This window comes from Hemiscyllium ocellatum, chromosome 26, assembly GCF_020745735.1.
Source record: "Hemiscyllium ocellatum isolate sHemOce1 chromosome 26, sHemOce1.pat.X.cur, whole genome shotgun sequence".
Classification (NCBI taxonomy): Eukaryota; Metazoa; Chordata; class Chondrichthyes; order Orectolobiformes; family Hemiscylliidae; genus Hemiscyllium; species Hemiscyllium ocellatum.
Genome location: NC_083426.1, coordinates 19,960,655 through 19,987,374, shown reverse-complemented (window position 1 = coordinate 19,987,374; position 26,720 = coordinate 19,960,655). Strand labels below are relative to the sequence as shown.

Genomic DNA, 26,720 nt, shown 5'->3' with positions numbered 1-26,720 from the left:
CATGACTACGCCAGGTTTGGATAATGCGGGCATGGAAAGAATGCTCCAATTAGCTGATATAACAAGAAATAGGAGATAGTAGGTAGCCGACAGCTTTTCACCATGATCAGGGAGTCTAAAACTAGAGGGCATAACATTAAGGAGAGAGCAGAAAGATATAAAAAGGGTACAGAGGAGAATCTTTTCACACAGAGGGTGGTGAGTGTCTGGAATGGGCTGCCAGAGGTAGTGGTTGAAGCGAGTACAATTTTGTCATTTAAGAAACATTTGGAACGGTACACGAATGGGATAGGAATGGAGGGATATGGACCAAGCACAGACAAAGTGAACTAGTTTAAATTGCAAAAACTGGATGGCATGAACAAGTTGAGCCAAAGAGCCTGTTTCCCTGCTGTCAACCTCTATGACATTATAAAAATTCAAGTTCTTGGCAAACAATGCAGGACAAAAGGTAAGAAAGAACATTTTTACAATGAGTGGTCATGGAACTCTCTGCCCATGAGCATGGAGGAATCGAAGACAATGAAAAGTGTCAAAAGGAAATTGATTGGGCACTCAAAGGAAATAAACTTGCAAAGCTCCAAGAATAGAAGTAGAGAATGGAACTGACTGGATTGCTCTACGATAGGCCAACTTAAACTTGATAGACTGTCTGTACATAAATGACTTAAGAACATATACATTCAACAAGAAGCTGATCATAATTTAAGCCACCTGATAATAATTGAATATTTATTTTAAAACCCTTACTTGTCGTAATTATCAGGATCCAGTGGCTCATAGGTGATTTCGTAACATTTAATTCGTTTGAGGAAATCATCCATAATACGGTCTTGATCACATTCTGCATAATCTGGGCTTGATACCTTCACCTCCTGTACATATATGCGAAAGGTCTTATACTTGCTATATCAGACAATGCTCACATATAGAATCAGTAATAAATAATGCATCTATAATTTTCTAAATTCTGACATTCTCCTGGATTGGCAAAGATCTTGCATCAATAAATGTTTAGGATGTCATTGGTTTTGGTGAGACCAAATGCCTGTATAATCAGATTAGGTATGTAATCTAAGAAAAAGACCCTTAGTTGTAACTCAAATTTATTGCAAGTCAGAGGGAGGTGATGTGTTGAAACATGGGGATTTGGAGGAGGGAGTCTGGGTGGGGCATGGGGTTGAGAGATGACACACCAATTCTACCTACATTTTTTTAGAAAAAAATTAAGGTTCCTTACCATTTTGAACTTGCTGCCCTATGTCCATTAAAGCAGCTTTCAAACACTGCCGTAACTGATACTACTGAGTAATGTAACAGAATTTTTAAAAACATTATTCTCAATTATCTATAATAACAGAAGAAAGTGCTTCCTGGTTCTGCATTAAAATTTACTTTAGATGCTTTTTTTCTCATGAAGGAAAGGATGTAAAATAAAATATCCCCTTCCAGACTTTCATTAACCTTTAATAAGCAGAACAGCTTAAAAAGCTGCACAGCGAATATAATCAATGTAAGTTAATGGGAAACCAAACAAAGTGGAGATTTCCCAGCATGAGACCACTGCTGTAGGCAAAACTTTTAAAAGGCAGCATATTGGCAGAGTTTGAACATATGTTTCCCCTTGTTCATAGATTCTATTATACTTGATTATAAGAAAGTAAATCTTTTGACATTTGTCATAAAAACATATATTTCATAGGACAATTTAACCTGATGACATTCAGCATGACAAGGTAGCAAAGTCTGAATATTAGAGGCCCACAGTAACAGCATTCTCCAAGTAGCATGCAGTATCAGCTGTGACAATGTGCAGAAAAGTCAAATAGAAGCCAAACTCTTTGTCACAAAGAAACAGGAAAAAACAAAATCAGACAGTGACCTGCTATAATTTACTACAGTGGGGATGATGGAATTTCTTTTACAAGAAAATAGTTTGTTAGATCTTTATTGGGAGGAATCGCTGGATGCTACTACATACCTTGATATTTGCAGCAATAACTTCTGGGTCATCACAGACAGATTCAACAAAGAACACCTGGGAAAAAGTTATTCTTGCTTAGTTAAGCAGTCAACTAAAATCACGTAATACCTAAAGATTTCTCATAATCAATGCCATAACAATTGCAGTCAATTTCTATAAAAATGTAAAATCTTTGGTAAATTTCTTTCACCAGAAATTCATGAAGAGTTCACTAAGAACCTTCTACGCCACAAATTAATGCTTCAGTAGACTCTGTAGATATTTCATTTTTTTCTTCAGTCACAGGATTTGGCTGTTGCTGGAAAAGCCAGCAGTTATTGCCCATCCTTGACAACTATTCAAATGAACCACCTTCTAAAGAATCGAGTAGTTTCTGGGACATTTCAAATGACAGTTAGGATGCAACAAAATTGCTTTGGTTTCCTGAGAGGCTGGGTGAGAGACACAGATTTTCTCCCCAGACAGCATTACTGAACCAGTTGGGTTTTACAACAATCCAGAGGTTTTGTAGTCACCAGTACTAATATTAATTTTGTACACGGATTATTCAACGAATTGAATTGAAATTCCCTGACTGCCATAACAGATTTAGAATTCATGTTTCTGGATGACCAGTTTACATCTTCAAGTCTTAAATGCCATAACATAATCACTACACTACATTTCTATCAGTCGTTGCTTTAACTCGCAAAATTATGAATGAATAAAGATAATGTTAACAAGCACTCTGTTGAATTGATATATTTGGACAAAATATTTACTTTGAGAGTAGTGAAAATTATTCTGTTAATACCAACAAAAGAAAACTTGCTCCTTCTTCTGATTTCTAACCTTAAATGCATTATCACGTACAAAACTCAGGATTAAATCTCTTCTTTCTCTAGTTGTGTTAGTTGCATCAAAGACCTGGGATAGAGAAATAAAATGAAAAAAATTATATTGACTTTAAATCTATACACAAATTATATTTTTAATGAATAGAAATAATGATCTCTCAAAGTTACGAGAGAACATGACCCTTCATTAAAAAGAAAACAATATTGTTAATACTAATGTCATATTTCCAATGTGAACTTCAATTTTGTTTTGTTAAACTATCACTTCAGGTGATTAGCCACATTATGTGCCGGTGGCTATGCTATCTAGTGCTACACTGAAGGATAGGGGTGTGTTTAAGATAGAAGGAATGACTAGCCAATATAGTGTAATGACAGTCAGATTTTATATCATTCATCAGATTCTTCTCTGAGATCAACCAAACTGTATTACAAACCACAGGGTAGCAACTTGGAGCAGCATTGGAAGGAAGGGGTAGTAATAACACAGTACCCATAATGGAACAGAATAAGAATAGGAGCAGCAACAAAGAATAAAGTTAGTGGACAAACATTGAACAAGAAATGGGATGCATTTCACAATTCCTCTTTTGCTTTGAGATAACTCATTCATAACTTGCAGCATTAATTTCCCATTCCATGACAATTCTGTTGTCCACACAACCAAACAAAACTGGTAAAGCTTCTATGTTAATACATACAATGCAATAAGTAGAAAATTCATTCACATATTTGTTTAGACACAGCTATGAACGTACGCAATATTAGAAACTATAAGAAAATAACTGAATGTTTCAATGAAATAGTCTAAGTGCACACTTTTATTCTTTGTTGCTGAATATCAAAATAAATGACAAAAAATAATAAGTTGCCAACGTAAGTGTAGCAATTTTAAAACATCTTACTGCAATCTGTCCCTTTTCATCTGTAAGGTACGTTTTCACATCCTTCAAGGCATCTAAGGCACACCGTCTATTGAAAGCAAAGGGAAAATTAATATTTGAACAAATAGCTCTTATATAGTAGAATGGATTTTGAATGGGAATGCCAGGATTTGCCAAGTTTCTCTCTGCAAAATTGGAACAGGCACAATAAAATCACAGCTACTCTGCAGCACTGAGCATACCCTAAGGTGATATGCAATGCTCTCCATAGTGCTCATAATGGTTCTTTCTCAAATTTCAAACTTGCCATCTAGAAGGCTAGATGCTGTTTCATTACATTACTGAACTTTGTAGACATTTAGTAATGTTCTCATGAGATTAGCCCAATAAATCATAAAAAGACAGCGAATAGCATGTAAATTAACTAGTCAACACCACAACATGCATTTTGAATCAGACTATCTTGCACAGTATGTATTCTATTAGCAAAGTAAGTCTTCTGTGCTTTAAAGTTTCCCCAATATTGTGGGAATATATTCATTCTTTTAGTCACTGTTTTTTCTCCTGTGACTTGAACAATCACATTCCTTTTTGTTTTTCCCCTTTGTGCAGCGAGCTTCATGATGTAGTCACCTCCAACTAAAAGGAAAGGTAGTGTCTTGACACAGGTTTTGATCATTCTGGCGTGAAATGGACAGTGGGTCGTTATGAAAACAGAGGTGATACCTTTTTGTTCTCATATTCTGATATAAACTGCACAATGCATAGAATATGGTACGGACTACAGTTCCTTCACAATTTATGTAAAAAAGTGCTAATTCAGTGACACAAGTGCTCAACTTAACAGATCATTAATATCCAAGGTTGATTTAAATTTTGGCTGAGGTAAGAAGTTTCCACTCAAATTGCATACAACTTCATACTCAAACTCTGAATTGCCTAGCCCTTGGCACTAAATTCAACACTTAATTTACTTGACCTTTCTCACCACTTTTAATATTCTTTGAGATCTGAACTGAAATTCACTTTTTTGACCAATCTTTTGATAGGACCTACTACACTTTTGCTCTGATGCTTGATATGTGTTTTCTCAACATTTCTGTGAAGGAGTTGTAAATGAACAAACATAAATTCAAGTACTTGACAAATTCAGTGCTCTAGAGCACAATAGGGAGAAAGTGAAGACTGCAGATGCTGGAGATCAGAGTAGAGAGTGTGATGCTGGAAAGATACAGCAGGTCAGGCAGCATCCAAGCAGCACGAGAATTAGATTTTGGGCATAAACCCTTCATCAGGAATAGGACAGGAGCAGGCTGAGACTATAGGTTGAGGGGGGAAATCAGGTTTGTGGATCTTTGGTAGGAGGTAGAATCAAGCGGTGTGGGGTACGCGTACAATGAGGTTGGAGACTGTGGATAGGAGATCCCAAGAGGTGATAAGATTGTGGATGGCCTGGGAGATAATGGTTTGGTGATGGGAGGCAAGATCGTGGTCGAGGGGGCAATAGGAGGAGGTATCTGCAACTTAGTGCCTGGCTTCAGTGGTGTAGAGGTCCATTTGCTAAACCACTAAAGTGCCCCTTTGTCTGCAGGTTTGAGAGTGATGTTGGTTGGAACAGAGGGTTGCGCATTGTGAGGGTGGGAGGTTGGGATGGATGAGAGGGGTGGACAGGTTGAGGCGGTCAATGTCATGATGGCAGTTAGAAATGAAGAGGTCAAGGGCAAGTAACAGGCCAGGTGAATGGGGTGTGTTGGAGGTGAGAGCAGGGATCCTTGGTGGGTGGGCGGGAGTCTTGTTTGAAATAGTGGGCCCAGAGGCGGAAGAAATCTTCAAGGTCATGGCACATGTCAAACTCATTAATTCAGGAGTGTAGGGGGATGAAGGTGAGGCCTTTGCTGAGGAGTAAACGTTCATCTGCAGTGAGGGGGAATCTAGGGGAATAGTAAAAACACAGCACGGCTGGGAGCTAGGACCTGGGGTGGGGCTGGAACTGAGTGTCAATAGATAATAAGTGGAGTAGGCCATTCGGCCCTTCGAGCCAGCACCACCATTCATTGTGATCATGGCTGATCATCCATAATCAGTATCCTGTTCCTGCCTTACCCTCATAACCCTTGATTCCACTATCTTTAAAGAGCTCTATCCATCTCTTTCTTGAAAGTATCCAGAGACTTGGTCTTCATGCCTTCTGGGGCAGAGCATTCAATATATCCACCACTCTCTGGGTGAAGAAGGTTCTCCTCAACTCTGTTCTAAACGACCTACCCTTATTTTTAAACTGTGTCCTCTGGTTCTGGACTCACCCATCAGCGGAAACATGCTTCTCCCTCCACAGTGTCCAAACCTTTAATAATCTTGTATGTCTCAATCAGATCCCCTCTCAGTCTTGTAAACTCAAGTGTATACAAATCCAGTTGCTCCCATCTTTCAATATATGATAGTCCCGCCATTCTGGGATTTGATCTCGTGAATGTACACTGCACTTCCTCAATAACTAGAATGTCCTTCCTCATATTTGGAAACCAAAACTGCACACAATACTCCAGGTGCGGTCTAACCAGGGCCCTGTACAGCTGTAGAAGGATCTCTTTGCTCCTATACTCAATTCCTCCTGTTATGAAGGCCAGCATGCCATTAGCTTTCCTTACTGCTTGCTTTCATTGACTGATGCACAAGAACACCTAGATCTCATTGTACTTGCCCTTCACCTAACTTCACTCTATTTAGATAGTAATCTGCCTTCCTGTTCTTGCCACCAAAGTGGATAACACATTTATTCACGTTAAAGTGCATCTGCCATGCATCTGTCCACTCACCTAGCCTGTCCAAGTCACCTTGTATTCTCATAACATCCTCCTCACATTTCACCCTGCCACCCAGCTTTGTGTCATCAGCAAGTTTGCTAATATTACTTTTAATGCCTTCATCTAGATCATTAATGCATATAGGTAAAGGGTGTTGGGGTGGAGACGGCCACTTGAGTGGGCATGGTAATAGGGTCAGGAGTGATGTCACCAACGGAAGTGCCGCTCGCTATGGGGGCAGAGGTGGGGCCTACAGCAGTGCCCACAGGAGCGGAAGTGACTTCACTTGTGACGACAAGATTGAGTTTCAGTGGGTGACGTCACTGGTGGCAGAAGTGACATCGGTGATGGTATCCTCCGTGTCTAGGTGAGTGACGTCTTTTGGGGTAGAAGTGGCTGCAGTGTCGGCAACAACGTGCAGAGTAGGTATTGTGTCTATGCCAGCAGCGATGGATCTAGCAGTAGTGGCGGATCCTGCAGTGGTCGCAGAGGCAGAGATTGGGACAGCAATCGCGAAAGTGGTGTGGTCGGCAGTGGTTGCAGTCTGAGGGGCGGCAGGGCAGAAGTGACATCATAATTCACTGTGCCAATCATAGGAGGAGTGGCCGCATGGCTAATGGCGTCTGAGCAGTTCCAAAGGCCAGAGGAAGGTTCTGAAATGATTGAGGAAACATATGCATTGAAGTAAGTACTTGAAAGTTGGCTTCACTTATGTTCTTTTATGTCAAATATGGTAGAGAAAAAAAACATTTGTTGAGTGTGTGAATTCTTCTCAGGATGTAGAACAGCAGAGGTCCATTGTAGGTCTGGGAGAGTGTGACTCTGAGCTGAGGCAGGGCTGACTGCAGGTAGAGTAGGTAGGGCGGCACATGGCCGCGAACATAGAGCGGAGGATCCGGAAAGAAAATTGTTGCTGAAGATTTTGAATGTGTAGTATGTACCGGTAGTCCTGTTCAGGTCCAAATTGTGTTGATCTGAATGTAGACCGGAGCTCATGTGGGATCAGTTGATTCCATAGGCAGGCACTGAGGAAGGAGATGTGGCTGTTACAGAACGTGGCTGAAGAGCTTCAGGGCCGAGGAGATGACGTGGTGGATGTAGTGAGAGAGAGAGACTCACCGAGATCCTTGTAGAGAGAGGAGAACTTCTTCAATGTAGGCATTTTTGGATTAGGTTTCGCAGGAGGGTTGAAATCAACTAGGAGAAAGTGAGGACTGCAAATGCTAGAGATCAGAGTCAGCAGCGTGGTGCCAGAAAGACACAGCAGGTCAGGAAGCATCCGAGCAGCAGGAGAATCAACTTTTCGGGCATCATTCCCGATGAAGGGCTTATGCCTGATACGTCAATTCTCCTGCTCCTTGGATATCTCCTGATCTGCTGTGTCCTTCCAGCACCACACTCTCGACTCCAGAGCCAACGTCAACTAAGATTCCAGTTTCTGATAAATAGAATATAAATGAGCTCTGTAGCATGATGTACCTAGCAGCTGAACAGCTCAAAGTAAATATATGAATGGGACTCTGCACCGTCACCTATGTTCGGCAAACTATGGGATCATGAGTGGAAATTGACAAGTGGAAGAATAACATTTCTTCAGTAGCATATCACAAGCCTGATTGAATACTAGTTAGCTACATCACTCATTGGACAATATATTAAGTATTCTGTACTCAGCATGATACAGGAAAATTTGCTTACTTTCTGATTTTCATAGCTTCTTCATTATCATGACGGAAAAATTCAAATGACTTGTATGATTTCACAGCTTCACGGCGGTACTCGCCCAGATTAAAAACTGCAAGTCAAAGAAAAACACATAAGTAATAAAGAAACTGGAAATTCAGAATGGATTTATTTGGAGTTGATTCCAATTATGAGTCCCCTGGAATTTCTGGAGAGTTTGAACCTCCCCTTTACAGAATCTGGAACAGTTTGTTATGTTATGTCACATGCTCCTTATTTGTCCAACACTAATTTTCTCTTGTTTCCAGATGACAATCAAATGTATTTCCTATTATAAAGTAAATAGCTACAAACTTTCCTATGTACTTACATCAACTATATTGCAACAACTAAATAACAGGTTTGATTAATTTTATTTCCAGAACAATTTGCTTTAGAGTGGACTTCTATACCATACTTGTTCAGTAATAAATCAAAGTATTGCAGTAAAACTCCACCTTTCACATATTCACCATTCATGAATTTCCTTATCTGCACACAATTTTACTCATTGCAGCTCTAATTTTCATGTACTCCCAGTCTTAAGGAGCAAAAAGCTGTAGAAATTTTCAGAAGATGTCAAACAAATGAAAAATTGCCCATCAAAAACTAAGATATGTATGCAATTATGACATGAAATTATATTTCTGAGGCAGGAAAGTGAGTACTGCATGTGTGTCTGTTGCCATATTGCATGGTAGCCCTTGCACATATACATATTAGATAGCCGATAACTGTGGTCAATGTAGCAAATTTTATACACCTTACTTTGTTATATCATTTTCTCAGTAGAATATCTCTTTATATTTATTAAAACACTGTATTTCATTGAATGTTGTCTCCTGTATTCCATAGGTACCATAATTTTGGATGGTTAGAAATAATTTATTCCGTTGCAAAACATGCTTGCTGCTTCTAAATCCACTGTTTGAGATGTGTTCTAGATACTTAATCCTAATGAAAATTAGGATTATGCTATATGAAGCAATTTGATATTAGGCTTGAGACAGAGAAAGGAGAGTGTCAAAACAAGGATTTAAATTTAAATAAGGGAGATTTCAAAGAATTGAGAAATGTTTTGGCCATCATAAATTGGGTTGAACTGTTAATAGATAAACTTACAACAATGAAAATTGTTCAAATAAGTTTGATATGATACAAAACAAACATGCAGCCTAAAAGGCAAAAGATCCCATGCTGTTAACTGACCGTGGTCAATAAATGAGATGAGATGAGTAAAAACATCATGTCATGATGATGCTTCCTTTGAAACCATGTATACCAGGTAGACAAATGGTAAATTTGAGCAGGAACACTTTATTGACAATGCTGACATTTCCACAGGCAGTTCTAGACTGGACACAAGCTTTGCACCTCCAGGTCCTCCTCACCAGCTCTTTTAAAAGGGGCAGCATGCCCCTCTACATATATCACACCTTTTTCCCTTTATTTTAAACGTCTCATTAATAAACATATATACAATTGTCAAGATTGTACATATATTGGCTAGAATGCATATAAATAGTCATGAATATTTACAAAAGCATGGCAACAACAGAAGAATGACTACTCCTCTATTATACAAGACATTCCATCTATAAACTACATTGACATAATTAGTCTCTGAAGATATGTCTCTAATTGGCTGTTGTTGCCCGTGATGCTGTTGACATCTCCTGGCTTTGACTAACCATGGCTCAGACAGACATTACTTGGTCAACATCACCGGCCCTAACCTAACCAGCTCAGTATTCTGAGGGACTGCCCTTTGCTGGTGAGGTGTGACAATTTATCCCTAGTCTTATCCTATATGACAACAGTCATTTCATATCCTGGGATTCATTTTTCTCCAGAAGTATAATACCCTCGACCTTGAAGTTCCTGTCCTTCCTGGTTTCACTCTACTAACTCTCTGATCTCTCCCAGCTGCAACAAGTCAGACATGGGTCTCAGCTGATAGCTGAACAACAGTGTTTATATACATAGTGAGGAAGTTGTTGACTTGCTGTCAAAGCAACCCTTCCCTTGTAAAGCCTTCAAGGTTTGAAAATTTCTCTCTCCTTGGCTATTTCTTGCCAGGTGATATGGAACCAAACTCGCATGTCCAACTCCATGATTTCCTCAAATTCTTGTGCCAAAACTATGGACCATTGTCACTCAACTTGTTCAGGGTTTATGAACCTCGAAAACATTTCAAACCAATCTATCATTGTTTCTGCTGATACCAACTTCATGACTGCACCTTCAGCCACTTTGAGTGGGCATCCTCAAGCACTAGTAACATCTCTAATGGTCTCATGAAATTGATGAAATTTTGCTGCCACAGTGTTTGAGGCCATTCCCATGGGTGAAGGGTTGATAAGGCAGCGCCTTTCTAACTATTGAACAGGCTTCACATGATCTCACTTTCTCGTCAATCTGCAAGTCTACATTCAGCCACCAAAAATACCTCCCAGTTATTGCCTTCGAAGCACCGTGTTGCAGTGGCCTCGGTACATTTGTTCCAGCACCTTTCCTCTTAATTGGTGAGGAATAACAACTCTCATTCCCCACGTTAAACACCTGTCCTATATGGATAACACCCACCGCCTGGATAGTGAAGGATGTAATTCTGGGCAATTTCCACAACTGGTCCTCCCTCTCAGGAATAAGTCAAGCACTCAGCTCAAAACCAGCTTATACTGATGATTTGTTGACCCTGACAGCCTGGGCAAAGTATATAATTTTCATATTCCAGTTGGGAATACCTTCATTCCCTGGTACTGGCAGCTTTGATGGTCAATCTACATTGCTATGTTTCTTTACCTGTCAGTATTTGATCTCATATGAGTAGACTGAGCCAGAGCCCATCTCTGCAGTTGTGTTGTTGCCAGTGATGGCATCCCGAGCAACGGGCCAAAAATGGAGGTTAGCAACTTCTGTTCTGTCTTGGAGTGCTTGCCATAAAGGAAATTGGCAAACTTCCTTATGCTGAACACTACACAATTTTTATTTCTCAACTTGAGCATAATTCTCCTCCGTCTTGGAGAGTGACTTTAATGCAAACGCAATGTGCCTTTCCTCTCCATTTGGTAAGATACACAACATCTCAGCGCCAAACCCATTAGGTGAGGCCTCACAAGCTAACTGTAATGCAACTTCAGGTAAAATGCATTAACACTTCCAACTTTTATTTTAAGGTTTGCTTCACCTCCCGGTAAGCCACTTCACATGCCTGGATCCATTTCTATGGCCGCCTTTTTCCTAGCAACTGATGCAGGGGTTTTAGCACAGTTCCTAGATCAGACACAAATTTACCTTTGTAATTTCCAAGTCTCAAGAACAATCTCAGTACAGACATATTTGAGTCTAGGGGCCTTCATGATAGCCTCCCATGAAAACTGCCGTGTGTCACTATTGTCAGCAGCAGCTAAGATACCTGTGTGACCCTATCTGGAGGGTGGCCTGCAACAGATCCATTGTTGAAAATTTCTTTCCCTGGCCAGTCCACTGAATTAGTATAGGAGTCCAAAGGGGTATTGATCTACTCTCAGGGCTGGCTTGACAGTGACCTTAAGTCACCACAAATCCTCATCATCCCATTAAGGCTGGAATGATGGGAGTGGCCTAAATCACTGGTGGTTACTGATTCCAATGCTAGTTCCACCTTCACTTTAGACTGGATGGCATAGGGTACCAGATGCACCTTCAAGCTCCTAAGTCAAACCTTTGGCTTCAACTGTAATTTAGTTTTGAATCCTTCCCTTTTCCCCAAAATTCCATTGAAGACATCTTCCTATTTGTCCAGGATTTGTTGCAAATTCATTTTTGAGTCCGCCAGCCTATTACCCACACCCTAGTTCAACCTCAATTTGAATAATGTGGGGTAGTCACCTTTAACTACATAAAGTAGCAGTTCTGCACGTGGTCCCTTAACTATACTTTCAACAGTACATAGGTTTTCAGTGACACCACTTGTTCTGTGTATGTTTGTGGCATAACCTTGACAGGCATGAATGGTAGTGTCTTTAACTTCTCCCTAGGGACCAATTCAGAAAGCAGGGACACCACTGTGCCCCTATCCACTTCTATTTTCAATGTCTTCCCTCTACTTTGGATAGAATTCAGAAATTAGCAGTTTCACCCTGTACTGACTGCACATTTAACATAAACTGCTGACCCTGGGCCCTTCTGCCTCTTCCACAGATCCCACTGATTCTGTCCAGTCCCTAGTTGGTGGCACATACTTTATGCCTTATCCTCTAACTTATTGCCAGCAGTTTTGGGCAATATGACTCACTGACTTACATAGGTAGTGCTAGGCTCCTCGAGTCTTATGGCCACTCTTGCCACATGGATGGCATTCTACAGTTGGTATGGCACTCTGCTGAGTTTGCACTATTTGGCACAAGCAGTTGATGATAGCCAACTGGGTTGCTTCCCTGGCAGCCAACTCCATCAAGGCAGCAATTTCGAAAGCTGCCTTTAAATCCAGGTTTCTCATTGTTAGAAGCTTCCATTGGATGGCTTCATTTCTGAGGCCACACACTAAAGGTCTCACAATGCATCTTGGAGGAACACTCTGAATTTGCAATGTCCTGCTAACTTTTTGAAAGTAGCAGGAAATTTGCTAAAAGATTCTCCTTTGTCCTCTACCTATTTGTAAAAACACAAACCTTCTGCAATCATCAGTGGCTTGCATGTGAAATAATTTTCTAACACTTTGCATAGCTCTTGGAATGCCGTCTCTGCCTGTTTCTGTGGCTGTAGCAGACTCCTTAAAATTGCAAAAGTCTTGATCCAGAGATACTTAAGAAAACAAGTACCACATCCTCAGCCTCTGTTCACCTTTAAGGGACTGAAGTGCTCCATGTAAAGCTCATTTTCTGACTCTTCAAACGATCCCACTACTCCAAATTGGCCTGCCATTTAGTTTTCTTGCCGCTTGAGTCCAGTAGCCATTTTCAACTGGTGTCTCCTTGCTGAACCATCTCCATTTTGGCTGCTTCCTCACTGGCTGTGCTAGCATACGTTCTTTCCTGGATTTACCCACAATACGAGCCTCCTTGCAACTTTTGTCTGCAATGTTACATCCTTAATATTGCGCCCTTTCCAAAGTCTGGATGATGTCCTCTCTAGACAAAAAAAGACTATTTACGCATAGTTTGTGAATTGGATCCCACTCTTCTCGCCGTTTGTTATGATGGTGTTTCCTTTTTGAACCAGGAACTATATGCCAGGTAGACAAATGGCAAATCAGAACAGAACACTTTCCTCATGATAGTCACACCTCCAAAGCTAGTTCTCTAGACTGCAAGTTCTGCTCCTCTAATCACCTGAGCAGCTGTCTTAAATTGGAAGCACCCCCAATTACATATATAACACACTAAGCTTAAAGAAAAAGCTTGCACAAAATGCAAGGTAAAGTGAAAAACAATCTAAATGGCCAGTCAGAAAACAATAGAAAACCACAACAAAAGTATCTGCAAGTGCTATTGAAGTTAACAAATTTCACAATTACTTTAGAAAAAATTAAAGGGTAATGTGGGCTCATTAAAGATGGAACAAAAACAGAAATGACTGGAAAAACTCAGCAAGTCTGGCAACATTAGTACAGAGAAAGCAGATTTAACATCTAAGAACTTTCTGCCAAAATACAGTGGGGGTGTGTTCAGTTATTGGATCCTCCCGATGCTTCAAATACATGTAAATAGTACTTTGCACAATTACGAAGTGCCTTTGTGTTTGTTGTAGCTATACAGAAAGTCAAACCCCAATGTTTGTTTTCAATATGCAAAGAATGTATGGAACTGAACAGCTCTAGTGACTGTACATAAAGAATATTTTATGATTAGAAAGAAATTTGTAAAAAAAAAGTTTCAGGTCCATTGTTCATCTAAACACTTTTTAAATGTTGTAATTGTTCCCATCACTACCAGACTTGAAAAAAGAAAGCTTCAGCAGTCTCCATTTCAGACAATAGTTGAGAATGGCAATAATGTGGTTCAACAAATAGGGCCCATTTGTAGATTCCTGTTCCTGAAAATTGAAACTGCCTTGCCTAAAGTGGGGCATGCCAAAACACATTCTTCAAAGCTGATGGGTAGGTAGCTTTTACACCTACCAAGCCACTTCAAAGTTGTTCCTGCTTTTTGTTGCACAAGGCCTCAGATCCACATTTCCTTTATGTTCCATATTAGATTACTTACAGCGTGGAAACAGGCCCTTCGGCCCAACAAGTCCACACCGACCCGCCGAAGTGCAACCCACCCACACCCCCACACTTACCCCTTACCTAACACTATGGGCAATTTAGTATGGCCAATTCACCTGACCCGCACATCTTTGGACTGTGGGAGGAAACCGGAGCACCCGAAGGAAACCCACGCATACACAGGGAGAACGTGCAAACTCCACACAGTCAGTTGCCTGAGTCGGGAATTGAACCCGGGTCTCAGGCGCTGTGAGGCAGCAGTGCTAACCACTGTGCCACCGTGCCGCCCACAATGAAAAGAAGTGTGGAACCAATGTGTTTCAGCAGGCAGGTCCCAAGTCCGTTTCATCTCCATTTGGTACTCTGGAGATGGGACATAAGCAGGTGCAATCAATTGAATGCAAATACACTGATACATGGTGCAAATAATCACTGTCGAATAACTGAATGGCTTCTATCGATACCACAAACTGCCAGCTCAAAGTAAAGAGAATCCACCCAAATCCAACACTGGCACCTCTATGTCATTAACTGAATGCTTAAGGATTAAATTTTGAGTGGACTTACATAGTATGATCTTTGGAGAAATGTTGAATTACTGTCAAAACATCTAGACTTCTCCATTATTCTGCATCTGTGACTCCCAAAGTTGCAAACAGGTCTACTGGAGTAACAGCAGTGAGTACGGATAGTTTTGTCATATGATACTTTTGAAGGACAATTTTCCATTATTATTTGTGAATATAGTTTATGGATAATTAATATTAAAATTACCCTCACCCAATGTACTTTGCATGAAGCTTTTATTCCTAAACATGTACATATATAAATATGTACTGTCCAGCATTAATTTGAACAGATGTAAACTACATTTTCAACTTTGCAAAACGTACTAAAGATAGCCAAATCCAGTCACTTGCTTCATATTTCGATAGGTTTTGAGAAACTACAATAAATAGAACTTCTATATGTCTATACAGTATATCAAGACTTTAAAATTGCATTTTAGAGGAAGTGATTTGTTTTAAAGTGTTTGTAAATGCAATTCAAAAGTCCAATTTAGTCTCATTGTATGGTCATATGTTTCTAGTTCTTGTTGAACTTGCTTAATACTAGGTAGTAAGATGCTACTTGAGACTGACCAGTCAGTTCAACCCCCTTTTATAACCGAATGATGGGACACGCTCATGAAACTGAATGATTTGGAGATGCCGTGTTGGACTAGGGTGTACAAAGTTAAAAATCACACAACACCAGGTTATAGTCCAAGAGGTTTAATTGGAAGCACACTAGCTTTCAGAGCGACGCTCCTTCTTCAGGTGATCACTATCACCTGATGAAGGAGTGTCGCTCTGAAAGCTAGTGTCTCCAGCATCTGCAGACCTCACTTTTTACTCGTGCTTCCAATTAAACCTGTTGGACTATAACCTGGTGTTGTGTGATTTTTAACCATGAAACTGAATGGTATGTTTACAGGGGTGACAAAACAAAGTTTTAAAAAAAAATCAATGGCACGAGTTATCAAAGTTGAAAAAAAACAGAAGACTGGAAATAAAAAAAGTAGCTATCATTAGAGAAAAAGAAGCTGGAAAATTAATGGAGCTAAAAGTCAATACTCCCTTAGACTTGTTGCAACAGAGTCATTAAATTAGCACTAAAAATAGTGGATACATAGGTAGTAATTTTACAAGCATCATTAGATTCTGAAAAATACAAGAGGATGGGAAAACAACAAAGATAATGCCTTTTTTCAGAAAGAAGTGACAAAAACAAACAAGCAAATGTAGGCCAGTTAACTTAAAATACATGTTATTGGGAAAATGTTGGAGGCAATTATAAAGGATATAAGAACAGAGCTTTCAGAAATACATTGCATAATCAGACTCAGCATGGATCAATGTAGAAGAAATCATTCCTAACAAATTTATTGAAATTCTCTTAAGAGATTATAACTAGGATGTGTTAAGACAAAACGGTGTCATATACTTGGGTTAAAATAAGGTGGTTGATAAGTTACCTCCCTTTCGACTACTTAATTAGAGCCATAGTGTGGCAAGTATGACATCAACATGGAGAGAGAATTGGCTAACTAGCAGAAGACAAAATTGGGATCAGAGGGGATATTTCGAGATGGCAAACTGTGACTAGTGGTGCATAACAGGGATCAGTGTAGTATCCATAATTATTTTAATATATATTAATGACTTGGATGAGAAAAGTGAATGTACCATTACCAAGTTTGTGAATATAACAAGAATAGATAAGAAGGCAAGTGACAAGGATGGCATAAAGAGTCTGCAGAGGAGTACAGACTAGTTAAAGCAGAGGAGTAAAAACTTGGCAGATGGAATAAATGTGAAAAAATGAGAGGTTGTGCATTTTAGCAGGATGAAGAGAGTGCCAAATATTATTTAAATAGAAAAACTGCAAAAACTGCAGCACAGCGATTTGGGAATCCTTGTGCATAAATCACAAAAATGGCATATAAGTTCAGCGGATATTAAGGAAGGCAAATGGAATATTTGATTTTAATTCTAAGTGAATGGAGTAGAAAAATAATGAAGTTTTACTAAAACTATACAAGGCACCTGGAACACTGAAAAGTTTTGATTCCCCCATCAAAGGTCACTAGAGATACCAGAGAAAGTTCATCAGTTGATCCCAGGGTATGAAGTTTAGAAGAATGGGAAGTGATAAATACACCATTCTTGAAATATATACAACATTCTTGGGGGTTTGACAGGGCAGATGGAGAATTGTTTCCACTGCAGGAGAGTCTAGGACAGAGGGCATAAACTAAGATCAACTAAGCAAAAATGAGGACTGCAAATGCTGGAGATTAGAGTTAAGATTAGAGTGGTGCTGGAAATGCACAGCAGGTCAGGCAACATCCGAGGAGAGGAAAATCAATGTTTCAGGCAGAAGCCCTTCATCGGAAATGAACGAAGGGCTCCTGATTCCTGATGAAGGGCTTCTGCCCAAAACATCAATTTTCTTGCTCCTCAGATGCTGCCTGACCTGCTGTGCGTTTCCAACACCACTCGAATCTGGGCATAAGTTAAGAGGCTGCCCAGTTAGGTCAAAATGAGGAGGGATTTCTTCTAAGTGGAATTCCTTACCATAGAGGGCTGTTGAGGCTTCTTTGTTTAGTGTATTCATAGCAGAGATAGACAGATCTTTGATCAGTATCTGAATCAAATGTTATAGGAAAAAGATGGAAGTTGAGGTTTATCAAATCAACCAAAAGCACATTGAATGATAGATCAGACTTGATGGATGATTGGCCTGCTTTCACTTCCTATTCATATGGTCTTACCTTCCAAACCATAACCTCTACCACCTAGCAAGTCAGCATGGCAGATGATTGGGGCCCCCGTCACCTCCAAACTTTTTAAGCCACATATTATCCTGAATTATGACTAGCTTGCAGTTTCTTTACTCCTGTTGGGTCAAAATCCTGGAACTCCTTTCTTGAAAGCACTGTGGTTGTGCTTATACCCATGGACTGTGGTGGTTCAAAAAGGTGGCTCATGGTCTTCTTGAGGGCAAATACAAATGGCCAGTGCTGATCCAACAGCAACACCCCATCAATTAATCGTGAAAATAATCAAAATTTGTAAGTGGGGACATGCAAGAATAGAGTGAATGGAGATGAAGTTGTAGTCTTATTCTTGAACAGCAATAACAGGACCAGAGGGACAACAGGATAATCCACAAACCTTGTGGGAAAAGATTTGCTAACCTACGATAGACTCACAAAAGCAAATTGGCCAAATTGTACCAGGACACCCAGAATTCCGGAGCACCTCACGAACTGGATCAGATGGCACACAGACAATGGAATATGCTTTCAAGCTCCCATGACATGACAAGAGGCTCAAAGGCCTAAGGGCAGTTTCACAACCCAGCAACAGCAAAACCACACAAAGAGTAGGACAGACAGACAGGCACCACAGGACAATGGAAGCACCTCACCAATTGACTTTAATACCTACCTGTGAAGATGAATGGAACCATGGATACTGTCAAGAAGGAACAGGACATTCATTGATAAACTGTTTTCCAATTAGCACCCTTACAACTAAATTACTCCATTTTCAGAAACATCGTATTTTCCCATTTCTTAATCAGTGTCATTGTGCAGCATTACTATAAAACTGGTCTCATCCTCAGCTCTGGGAGGAGAAATCAAATTCTCTGTGCAGACTGTCTGTTTTCTCCTCCAGCGATATTGCTTGCAATAAACTGTTTGTTAATTTCACTTCGAGCTGTGTTTTGTGATTCCTAACCTACTGGGCAAATTTCTCCGACAAACCCTAAAAGCATATTTCAAATTCAAGTCTTTAGATTAAACAAAAAGTCATCGCTAGCCCCTAATAGCAAAGACTTCACCAAATAGTGATTCACCATCAACAGCTAGGAGATTGGGAAAGAAAGAAATGCAATGCTTAGAACTTAGAATTCAGTTGAAATCCCCTTTCAAGATAGTGGATAGCTTCAGAAGAATGATGCAAAGTGTAAACGTTTTGGTGGTGAATTCAAATCTCATCATGATACATTATACAATTAAATTTAATAAATCTAGTATTTTTGGACTGGTACTAGAATAAAAGACAATATTGTGTGCTTAGTTAAAAATCACACAACACCAGGTTATAGATGAACAGGTTTAATTGGAAGCACATTAGCTTTTGGAGCGCTGCTCCTTCATCACCTGATGTAGAAGCGTCGCTCCGAAAGCTAATGTGCTTCCAATTAAACCTGTTGGACCATCACCTGGTGTTGTGTGATTTTTAACTTTGTACACCTCAGTCCAACATCGGCACCTCCAAATTGTGTGCTTAAAGGAAGATTTGAGGTTTTTAATATTCATAAACAGATGCCTAAAGAAAATCCAATATTATAGATTTTATATAAAATCAGAATACAGCCATATGGATAAAGCTGGAAATAGAATAATGCAGTGATATACACAATAATTTAAAAAATTATCTATTCTAATCTAGATTTTGACCCAAAGCTTTCATTTTTTTCCGTTTCTATCTTGGTGCAGCTTCTGCTTTCATTCTTCCTTCCATCTATTTTGTTGATGCAAATGGTATGCACAGGGAGAGCACGGAAAAACACACAGGCCACCCTCAAGTCCAAAATTATTCTGGGCCAGAAACAAAAAGCAGACAATGAGCTTCAGCGTTAAACAATGCTCAATACAAGCAGCATGCATCATCTATGTGTTGTACTGCAGAAATTCACCGAAGCCCTTTAGACAGCACTGTCATAGAATCCCTACAGTATGAAACCAGGACATTCGGCCCATCGAGTTCACACCAATCCTCTGAAAAACATCCCACGAAGACCCACCCTGCCACCTATCCCTTAACCCTGCATTCCCCATGACCAGTCTAGTCTAAACATCCCTGGACAATTTAGCATGGCCAATCCACCCAACTTGCATATCTTTGGACTGTGGGAGGAAACTGGAGCACGCTAAGGAAGCTCATGCAGACATGGGGAGAATGTGCAAACTCTACACAGACAGTCACCTAAAGGTAGACCCAGGTTCCTTGCACTGTGAGGCAGCAATGCAAACCACTGTGCCATCATGCTGTCCCAAATCCATGAACACTACCATCTAGAAAGCCAAGGGCAGCAGATATATGGGAACACTAAGACCTACACATTCCCCTCCAAGCCACTGCGCATCCAAAGTTGTAAATCTACTGACATTCCTTCAAATCCTGGAACTCTCTCCCTAACATCACTGTGGGTCTATCTACAGCAAACGAATTGCAGCAGTTCAAGAAGGCAGCACACCATCACCTTCTCAGGGGCAACTACAGATGGGCAATAAATTCTAGTCAGCCAGCGAAGCCCACATCCCATGATTTTTTTTAAATTTAAAGAAACCAGCACTTACTGCATCAGGAAAGACAAGCAAACAGAAAGTAGGTTCATGCTCCAAGGCTGTAGATTTAGATAAATAATATGGTTGGTTCAAATCAGCAGTAATTTTCTGCAAGTATTTGGTCTATGATGATATCAGTTCTACAATTAGTGCTAAACCATAGGATAATAAATAAAACACTTGAGGATCATAATACTGCACCAGCAGAATGGACTATATCACCACAGCGAGACAAGTACTTTAACAAAAATGAGCACACTCATCAGATAAAAAACAACTACCCTTGTATGAATAACACCCTTGGTTATTACGGTGATAAATTAATTCCCTCTGTGTATCTTTGCTGCCAGTGTTATGTGGTTGATCAAATATATCATAATACAAGAGATTAAATCCATGTAATAAGGTGACTCACCTTTGGTGGGGACACCGATCCAATTGAGATAGCGAGTGAGTTTCTTAGAAACATAAGTCTTCCCACGAGCAGGCAATCCCACCATTACAATCAATGTGGGGGAATTGGTCATGTGAGATGCCCAGGCTGCAATTAAAAGAAAATATGAAACAAGAATTTAAAAAAATGAAGAGTCTCATTCGCAGTGTTAAGCATCAGAGGCTACCATGAAAATTTAGGTAAAACTGTATTAGTGATATCCAAAGTCCTGGAAAAAGTAATACAGTATTAAGTACAACGTGCGAGAAGCAGATTTCAAAATCAGCAAATTACAGTGGGCAGATATATACATGAGAGTATGATAGTTTTAATACTTTAGTTACAACAGAGAACAGTTTTGAAATTAAAGAAACTGCTAGAAATAGCTCTAAAAGATTCTGCAGTCTCTTAGCAATAAAGTTTCTCTGTTCCCAGTTCAGGGGATAACAATGAGACAACACAATCAATTGTCCATTGTTCACAAGGATGTTATCTAAGTGACATATATCTTTCAAGCACAGTCTCCATATCGACATTCCTGATGAGATGGAATATTTTGTTCACCAAATGAATACGATGTGCATACAATATATAAGCTATAAAATGATGTCAGGGGTAAGAGAAAGCTGTCCACCTTGTCTGCCTGTTTGTGAGTAATTGGACATTTGAATTCAAACACACTCACCAGTCCACTTGGATGTAAAGTATATAAATTGAATCAAGAGTAGAATACAATTTCAATAGAGGAGAGCTTTTTGAAGTGGACCCACATGGTTTCTGCCTGACACTTGGGTTCGCTGAAGACAGAGGAGAACAGAAGAGACCGATACTATTTTCCCATTCAGTCCTAATACCAAATCTGGAACAAATACACTGTCTCATCTATTATAACCAGATGCCTTTCCTGTATATTTAACTTATGCAATACAGTTTCCAGGAGGCCTCTTATGCAGTTGTAGAGACCTCACCTCAGAACCTGAAGCTTTGGATTCAAGTCCCATCTTGTTAGCCTCAGTAAGTGTGTCACAACAGCCAAAGGGGTTGATTACCAACCTGCGAATTCTTCCGATATGCCTATGGCTAGAGATAAAAGTGGGCAGCCAGACTGTCGTGGCAGCTGGAGTACAATTACCTTCTCACATTAAAAAAAAGCCTCCATGCACAGGTTCTTTCTGCGTGCAAGCAGCATCCTCAGAAAGTTTCACATTACTTGGTTTTCTGCTGGAACCATCCTGTAATGGATTGAGTTCTGGAATGTGAAACAACCAAAAAAAATTGCTTTAAACCCCATTTGTGATCTTGACCAACTTTTGGCAATAATCTTTGACTCCCAGAACAAATCTTAAGCACACACACTAAAGAGTTAACTAGTTGAAGTTCAGCCACAAATTAACAGGATAACATTCTTTAACCCTTAGGCTGAATTCATTTATTTCTATTCAGAATTGGGGAAGGGCTTATGCCCGAAACATTGATTCTCCTGCTCCTTGGATGCTGTCTCACTTGCTGTACTTTTCCAGCACCACACAGTCGACTTTATTGTTCTTTGCCAGGCATATGAAGCATGCAAAAACTAATGTAATGCAGAGAATTGGGATTTTTGAATACAGGAATTCATGAGTGGATGACAAAATAACTAATAATAAGGGAAAAATTTGATTATAAAAATAAATTGATAAGAAACATAAAAACCAAAAGCAACTGACTTCCACGAGTATTCAAGATCAAGTTGAAGATCTCCTTGGAAAAAGGCATTGGTCTGCCCAATCTTGAAATTTATAAACCACATGAAAAATGGCTTCAAGGTGAAGGCCCCAAAGAATTCTGGGTGTGGAGAGAGATGATGGATGAGAAATAGAAACATGTTTTATACCTGCAAAAATCTGTTTACATGCACCAGTTATTGCTTTACTTACAATGTGATTTATTATTAAAAAAAATAAGAGGGTAGCTAAAATAGGTGTGAGGCTTTTGGAGGATGCAACTGCAGAATTAATCATGGGGTGCAGGGAAATGTTAGATAATTTAAACCAATATTTTGCATCAGTCTTCATAGTGGAGGATACTGTAAAAACCCCAAAAATAATGCAAATGTGAGGAAAGATCTCGTCATAGTCTCTGTCACAAAGGACGAAGTATTTGATAAACTAATGGAACTGAAAATAGATAAGTCACAAGGAACTGATGGACTGTATCCAAGGCTTCTGAAGGAAGTGGTTGCAGAGATAGTAGAGGCATTAGACACAACATTCCAGAACTCACTCAGTTGCAGGAGGGTTTAGCGGAAAACCAGTAACGTGAAACCCCTATTCAAGAAGGCAGTGCGACAGAAAACAGGAAACTATAGGCCACTTGGCTGTCATTGGGGAAAACCCAGAATCTGTTATTATGGGAAAAATAACAGGCTACTTAGGAAAGCTTTATGCAATCAAACTCAACATAGCTTAGTAAAAGATAAATCACATTTGACAAATTTGCTAGAATTGTTTTAGGGCACAAGTGTATAAATGGGAATCAATAGGTGTAGTCAAACTTCCACCAGGCACTCAATAAGATGCCACATAAAGGGCGATTGCACACAATACTATGATGTATCAACAGTTCCATGTAACATCACATCCTGCAGGTTACCTCAATGGCAATCACCACTTTGACTTCGAAATACATCTCTATTTCACCAGCATAATTGAGTCAAAATTCTGGAATTCTCTCTCTAACAGCATTATGGGTCTACCTATAACACATGGACTGTGGCAGTTCAATGCAGCAGCTCACGATCAACCTTTCATGGGCAACTATGGTTGGGCAAGCAATACCGATTCAAACGTGCACACCCACAATCCATGTGTGAATAAGAAAAGGAGACAATGATATTAGGCGTAAGGCACTAACATGGATGAATTGGTTAACACACAGAAAGAATTGGAAATAATGGGTCTTTTTCAGGTGAGATGCAACTAGTGGAGTTCCACAAGGATTAATCCAAGGGCCTCAATTATTTACTATCTATATTGATGACTTAGAGGAGGTGGAAGAATGTAATATATCCAAATTTGCTCGTGATATGAAAATAGGTGCGAGGGTATGCTATGATGAGATCAAAAGAAATATGCAGGGGAAAATTGATGGATTGCGTGAGAGGGAAAAACAGATGAAGTTTTATGTAGGAAGTTGTGAGACCATGCACTTTTGTGGCAAGAATCAGAAAGGTGGGAATGTTATTTAAATAGAGATCAAGTCATTTTTAGAGGCCAAAACAGTGCAGTCGAGGGGGACTTGGGTGTTTATATGCTTGAAACACAAAAATTTAGTATGCAGGGACAGCAAAGGAATTAAGCAAATGGAACTTTGGGAAAAAAACAAAAATGCTGGAGAAACTCAGATTTGAAGTCATACTGCTCAAAAAACTTATCTCCATTTCTGACTCCACACATGCTAACAGACCTGATTTTCTGCTGTATTTTTACACTGAGTCACTTCCAGCATCTGCAGTATTTTGCTTTTAATGGAATTTTGGCCTTTACTCTTAGGAGATTGGAGTTTAAAAATAAGAAAATCATCTAACAACTATAGAAGGTGCTGGTGAGGTTGCATCTAGTGTACGGTATAACTTTGATGCCTGTATTCAAGAGAAGACAGGGACCTGCTGTGCTTTAACCAGCAACACATTTTCAAGAGAAGACATACTGCTCGGAGGCAGTTCAAGAGATTCACCCTAGGCTGATACTGGGATGAAAGGGGTGACATCAAGAACAGCGAAACATTAGATTATCGCGAAATTTTTAAAAATCTATTGAAACATACAAAATTCTGCTTGGGCTTGACAGGGTAGATTGTAAGGTGATGTCCCCATTAGTGGGGAAATCTGAAATAAGGGATATAGTTACAGAATAAGGAGACACATTTATCATTGAAATGAAAGGCAATTTCTTCTCCTGGAAGGCAACAAAAATCTGGAATTCTCTACGCCAGAAAGTTGTTTAAGTTTGATTACAAAAACCATATAAAGCAATCTAGATAGATTATTGAAAGGCAAAAGTGAGGACTGCAGATGCTGGAAACCAGAGTTTAAATCAAAGCAGTACTGGAAAAGCACAGCAGGAAAGACAACATCCGAGGAGCAGGAAAATCGACGTTTCGGGCAAAAGCCCTTTATCAGGAATAGAGCCAGGGAGCCCCAGGGTGGAGAGATAAAATGAGGATGGGATGGGGGGGGGGGCTGCTGGGGAGAAGGTAGCAAAGAGTACAATAGGTGAATGGCGGATGGGGATGGAGGTGATAGGTCAGAGGGGAAGGTGGAGCGAATAGGTGGGAAGGGAGATTGGCAGGTAGGACAGGCCATGGGGACAGTGCTGAGCTGGAAGGTTGGAACTGGAGTAAGGTGGGGGGAGGGGAAATGAGGAAACTGGTGAAGTCCACATTGATGCCCTGGGGTTGAAGTGTTCTGAGGCGAAAGATGAGGCATTCTTCCTTCAGGCATTAGGTGGTGAGGAAGCGGCAGTGGAGGAGGCACAGGACCCGCATTTCCTCGGCAGAGTGGGAGGGGGAGCTGAAATGTTGGGCTACGGGGCTGTGGGGATGCTTGGGTGTCCCGGAGATGTTTCCTGAAGCGCTCTGCGAGGAGGTGTGCAATCTCCAATAGGGGAGACTGCATCGGGAGCAACAAATACAATAAATGACATTGGTGGTTGTGTAGGTGAAACTTTGATTGATGTGGAAGGCTCCTTTGGGGCCTTGGATGGAGGTGAGGGCGGACACATGGGCGCAGGTTTTGCAATTCCTGCAGTGGCAGGGGAGGACGCCAGGACGGAAGGGTGAGTTGGGGGGGGGGGGGTGGACCTGACCAGGTAGTCATAGAGGGAATGGTCTTTGCGGAAAGCAGAAAGGGGTGGAAAGGGAAATATATCTCTGGGGTCCGTTTGGAGGTGGCAGAAATGTCGGCGGATGACACAGCTAATGCCAAGGTAAGGTAGAAAGTGAGGACTGGGGGGGGGGGGGGGGGGGGGGGGTCCTTGTTACGGTTGGAGGGGTGGGGTTTGAGGGTGGAGGTGTGGAATGTGGATGAGGTGCGTTGGAGGGCATCTTCAATCACGAGGGAAGGGAAATTGCAATCTCTAAAGGAGGAGGCCATCTGGTGTGTTCTGTGGTGGAACTAGTCCTCCTGGGAGCAGATACGGCAGAGGAATTGGGAATACGGAATGGCATTTTTGCAAGAGGTAGGGTGGGAAGAGGTGTAATCCAGGTAGCTGTGGAAGTCAGTGGATTTGTAAAAACTGTCAATTAATGGAGATGGAGAGGTCCAGGAAGGGAGGGAGGTGTCAGGGATGATCCAGGTGAAAATAAGGTCGGGGTGGAATGTGTTGGTGAAGTTGATGAACTGCTTAACCTCCTCACAGGAGCACGAGGTGGCGCCGATGCAGTCATCAATGTAGTAGAGGAAGATGTGGGGAGTGGTGCTGGTGTAACTACGGAAGACAGATTGTTCTACGTAGCCGACAAAGAGACAGGCATAGCTGGGGCCCATACAGGTGCCCATGGCTACACCTTTGGTCTGGAGGAAGTGGGAGGATTCGAAGGAGAAATTGTTAAGGGTGAGGACCAGTTCAGCCAAATGAATGAGAGTGTCAGTGGAAGGGTACTGTTGGGGACGTCAGGAGAGGAAGAAATGGATGGCTTGGAGGCCCTGGTCGTGGCAGGTGAAGGTGTAGAGGGATTGGATGTCCATGGTGAAGATGAAGCGTTGGGGGCCCGGGAAACGGAAGTCTTGGAGGGCGTGGGTGGTGTCTTGAACGTAAGCAGGGAGTTCCTGGACTTGGGAGGAATAGGACAGTATCGTGGTAGGTGGAGATGAGTTCGGAGGGGCAGGAGCAGGCTGAGACAATGGGTCGGCCGGGGTGGTCATGCTTGTGGATCTTAGGAAGGGGGTAGAATTGGGTGGTGCGGGGTTTCCGGACTATGA

At 40.7% G+C, this 26,720-nt stretch overlaps 1 protein-coding gene across 3 annotated transcripts in view; it reads right to left on the bottom strand.

Moving 5' to 3' along the window:
- The window catches only part of LOC132828172 (6-phosphofructo-2-kinase/fructose-2,6-bisphosphatase 2-like), a 77,796-nt gene that overhangs the window by 42,174 nt on the left and 8,902 nt on the right, over positions 1–26,720 (bottom strand). For 2 of the 3 annotated variants that reach the window (XM_060845102.1, XM_060845104.1), the window contains exons 2-7: positions 20,744–20,869; positions 8,207–8,303; positions 3,726–3,792; positions 2,816–2,890; positions 1,982–2,038; positions 751–875 (exon numbers count right to left, since the gene is read on the bottom strand). In XM_060845102.1, coding sequence (XP_060701085.1) covers positions 751–875; positions 1,982–2,038; positions 2,816–2,890; positions 3,726–3,792; positions 8,207–8,303; positions 20,744–20,869 — 547 coding nt within the window. Of the gene's footprint in view, positions 1–750; positions 876–1,981; positions 2,039–2,815; positions 2,891–3,725; positions 3,793–8,206; positions 8,304–20,743; positions 20,870–21,893; positions 22,011–26,720 lie in introns of all 3 variants that reach the window. The other variant, XM_060845103.1, reaches the window with a different exon arrangement.